General features: G+C 38.5%; 1 protein-coding gene across 1 annotated transcript in view; it reads right to left on the bottom strand.

Annotated features, from left to right (window-relative positions):
* Nucleotides 1-1,426: 1,426 nt before the first annotated feature.
* The window catches only part of fbxw2 (F-box and WD repeat domain containing 2), a 13,181-nt gene continuing 10,084 nt past the window's right edge, over nucleotides 1,427-4,523 (bottom strand). Inside the window, exon 7 of the mRNA XM_073840596.1 lies at nucleotides 1,427-3,140. Within this exon, the coding sequence (XP_073696697.1) occupies nucleotides 2,849-3,140 (292 nt within the window). The 3' untranslated portion in view covers nucleotides 1,427-2,848. The remainder of the gene's footprint in view (nucleotides 3,141-4,523) is intronic.

Genomic DNA, 4,523 nt, shown 5'->3' with positions numbered 1-4,523 from the left:
TTAGAAGAGATGTATCTCATCAAGCCTTAATATGCCGTGTTTGCCATTGACATTTGCGATTCTAAGCATATGGAGCTCATCAGAATGGTCCTTTGCAGTGTAATTGCTCGTGGTTTCAATGCATGCTGATATAAATCTTTTCATGTGGGTGGTCTTGGAAATGGGAAGACCTTCTGGGCTGAAACAACAAAATAAAGCATTTTACTTTCATTCGGGGGATATGCTTAGCTTTTCAATTTCATCTGTCGTTATATCTTCATAATTCGCCCTTTGCGGTGGGTAACAGCTTTCCCTGATCCTTCCAGTGCTGGAATGTCACTGAGCAAACATTTCTAGAATTAAAAAAGAAGAAACAACATCAACTTGGCAGAATAACACAACCTTTAAGTAACCTTAACATTCTCCACCAATACTGTACTTTTAGTATAAGGAACATATATGGAATCTAGAATATTAAACTAGTTTTATGATCATGTCCGAATCCTTTTCCAACAATGAATATAACCATCTCAGGCTAAATAAACAGTATGAGAAAGCAGTGTACAAGGAACCTTTTGAACTGGATTATAAAATGTAATTCACCCATTTATGAAACATATTTTCAAGCATTTTCCCATCCTGTGTTTGTTCACAGACAAAAAAGGTCTATTGTATGGCAAATGGATGAGTAATAGCAATGTGAATAAAAAGTTTTGGGATTACGCCATAATGCTTAGCCCAAATGGCCCATTAATTCTGCACTGGCACTGAGACCGAGAGAGAGAGAGAGACAGAGGGAATAAGAGAGAGACATGCCATGTTATTCTTCTGCTTTAACTCCTTCCAATGAGTTTTGAAGGGGCTGAGGGGAGGAGCGCGAGGGGGAGCTTGGGGGAAGAAAAAGAGGGCGAAGAAAGGAAGAAGAAGAGGGGGAATATAAATTAGCTGAGAGACAATTGAGCAAGAAGAGGGAAAACTGAGATCAGACTGATTGTAAGGAGAGCGTCAAACTGTGGGAATGACACTAAAATTTATACAAGCTTTAAATCATTTTGTTACACGCCTTCACTGACTCAACAAACGGCTCACTTAAATAAAACAAAAAAAATCACTGTTTTTTCAAGATTTGTTAGATCTGTTAAACACAAAAGGCAAAAAACTTTTTTTGTAATATTAAGCAGTTATTGAATGTTTTAGACAATCATTAGTCTTTTACCGTAATACATTTGTTGTAGCATCGCCCTCTAGTGTGCAAACTGAAAAAACATGCTTCTCCTCGCGTGAGAAAGACTCATGTAATTCTGGTTATAATAAGACTGTTATTGCATAGCGGTTAGCGAACTAGAGGTTATGTTGATGCAAACCCCGATTAAAATGATAAATCATATGCAAGAGATGATATCCTGATACTCCACATAAGAAAAACAGCAAATGACTCAAAAGAAAGTCGACTTCTATCATTAGCTACTGTCATTTATTTGTAAGACAGCATGTTATTTTGTTAAACAAACAACAGACCTGAATTTTGCTAATGATGGATGGATGGCATTACTGTCTGTGAAGTTTGCATTTCAGTGAAGTAACACACGACCAGTGCATACAGACATCATAACCCCCGATGATATTTAATCACAATTTTACCCAGTATCTATCCACTGAAATGTGTGAGCAAGAAGGTGAAGAATGCATTAAACTATCAACCCAGAATACTTTGTTTTGATGGTTTGGGAAAATAAAAAGTTATATTGGTCTATGTTCCAGGGGGATATACAGAACTACAGAAGCAACTATATAAAGTGACAAAGGCTGGTTAGCCCTGGATTAAGCAAAAATAAGATCAGTCTTTAAAAATAAAGATTAAAAATGAACATTCAATGAGATCCACAAGAAACACTTTTGTGTGATCTAGTCTGGCTAAATAGTGGTAAGACTAATTCTTACAGTGTTGATTACATTAGGTTAAAAAAAAAAAAAAGCATAAAACTGGTTCTTCTGTCACTGAGGGAGGATTGGATTTCAAAATGTGACACACTGTAAATGCAAATGGTTACGTGTTAAAACAAAGGCACATGACTAATAAACTAAATTAAAAATAAATCCAAGGGTCAATAACAGCGAGAAGCCACCTCTGAATGACCTTCATACAAAAGCCATTTGATTCATTCAGACAGCATTTTATCAGAGCCTTTTCAAGACTCGGCAAAATGACCAACACAGATTTTTGGGGCGCGAGCCAGCGCCTATGGATGCAGAGGTCTGCAAATTCAATTTCTTCAATAGGAAATCATAGATTTAAGGCAACATTTCTGTGTCCAAAGTAAAACGTGTAAAGACGCAAGTTGGTTGAAAAGATAACACTCAAAAAAAAAAAAAAAAAGTACTTCATTGTCAATCTTGGTGATTGTGCTATAAAAACACGCAAACTCTACTGCTCATGCTCATTGTGAAGCGTTTTTAATGCTTCGGTGGTGCCGTAGCATTTCACTACCTCTCACTGGTGTGAAATCTAAAGCAGCTAAACTCTAAACTTCAGTGGGAAATCTCTCTTAAATCTTCAACAAACAAAAACCAGGATTGTTCACATTATGGAGAGAAACTATGGTCTGTACTGCAAATCTCCAGCTGTCTTCTTTTCTAAAGTTGGTTGTGTTGAACGCGTGGTTTGAAAGTGACTAAGAAAGAAAGTGAAGCGAGAGTGAATCCCTAATGCGAATGGAAACAAAGGCGAGGAGGGGAAAAACACTTTGGTCCATGCATTATCTAACTTGGTTGGCTGTAATATTTTTCAAATCGAGAGCACCCTTTTTTCTTCTTTTTGTGTCCTGCCTGCTTTCGAAGCACAAGGGTAGTATTCACCTCCTCTGCCTTACTACCCGTTCTCTCTCCAAAGAACCAGATGAATGCTATGGTCGGGCATGCTGGTGGCGAACACCAGGCCCGCATCGTTCTTGCCGTCCAATCCGTTGAGCCAGGAGGTGACGCCCGGTAAGAAACTAGAGCCACGTTTGGATTTGCGGTAGGCGGGCAGTGGCCAGCGCCCTACGGTGATCTCAGTCCTTAAGTCCATAACATAGAGGTGGTGGTTGTCAAAAAGCAGAGCGAAGACCTCACCGAAACTAAGCAGAGAGAGACTGGAGGGGTCCTGCTGTGGCTTGATGACTCTGTGAATATGAAAGAATCAGTAAATTAAAAACAAATTCCCTATCTTTGAGTAAAACGATACATAGTTGCACAAATTTGCTTTTTGCTTTGTGACCTAAAATTAGCGCTAAATCACAAATATTTCATAACATGTCCCCATTATAACATTATTTAGACAAAAAAAGTATATATATATATATATATATATATATATATCAGAGGTTGCGTTAGACTTCCACATTGTCTGTCATTTTGACGGACAGGGTCGTAAAAATTCCGTCATAATCTATTATTACCCGTCATTTTAATTTTCATATTTTAATTATAATAACACATTTAATTGCTTTTATTTTTGTTCACATTTTCATTTTTAATCATGAACCTACAGGGCGAGCATACTGTATAGGTTTATGCACTTATTTATGAAGAGAACAGAAGAATCTCAGTGGATCTGGCTGTTTTCAGTTCACGAATTAACAGTAGTGTGCATAACTAATAAATCACAATAAGCGATTAAGCTCTGTGCTTTCTTACTTTCAATATGAAAAAGTCTCAGATTTCAAATTCTGTTTATTTCATCAGGAAATTCAAGCAATAAATACCGTTTTGGCGCTCTTTAATGTGGCGTGAGACCGCTGTAGTTTATACTGGGTGCTCGCATACGCGTATCAAAAGATTCCTCGTGACAGTTTAGTTTTTGTTCTGTATCCAGTGCTCTGCTGCCACAATGGAGCGCGCTCGCCAAAAAACTGGACGGGGTGGGAATTACAGTTATAATTTTCAACAGATCACCCGCAGTGTAATCTGTCAAAATGACGGACAGCCTTCAGATTTTTCCGTCACTGATTAAAAAAATCCGTCAATGACGGACAATTTTCGGGTTAACGCAATCTCTGATATATATATATCAGGGGTTGGACAAAAAAACTGAAACACCTGGTTTTAGACCACAGTTAGTATGGTGTTGGGCCTCCTTTTTTTGGCCAATAGAGCATTTTGTCTTTGGAATTGTCATATACAAGTCCTGCACAGTTGCCAAAGGCATTTTGAGCCATTCTCCTCTTGCAGATCAGGGGTCAGGTCACTACATGATACTGGTGTAGGAAAATGTTATCTGACTCGCTCCTCCAAAACACCCCAAAGTGGCACAATAATATTCAGATCTGGTGACTATGCATGCCATGGGAGATGTCCAACTTCACTTTTCTTGTTCATCAGACCACTCTGTCACCTGTCTTGCTGTGTGTACTGGTGCATTATCATCCTGATACATGGCACCACCTTCAGAGTACAATGTCTGAACCATTGGGTGCACATAGTCAACGTTCAAACCTGTTCTTACTGGTGGAATGTGCAGTCAGTGAAGATTGGCCACCAGGCTGCAAAAATATAGCCATGAAACC

The sequence above is a fragment of the Garra rufa genome, chromosome 5, assembly GCF_049309525.1.
Source record: "Garra rufa chromosome 5, GarRuf1.0, whole genome shotgun sequence".
In the NCBI taxonomy this organism is placed as follows: Eukaryota; Metazoa; Chordata; class Actinopteri; order Cypriniformes; family Cyprinidae; genus Garra; species Garra rufa.
The sequence above is the reverse complement of the archived record's forward strand: the minus strand, read 5'-3'. Positions and strand labels throughout refer to the sequence as shown.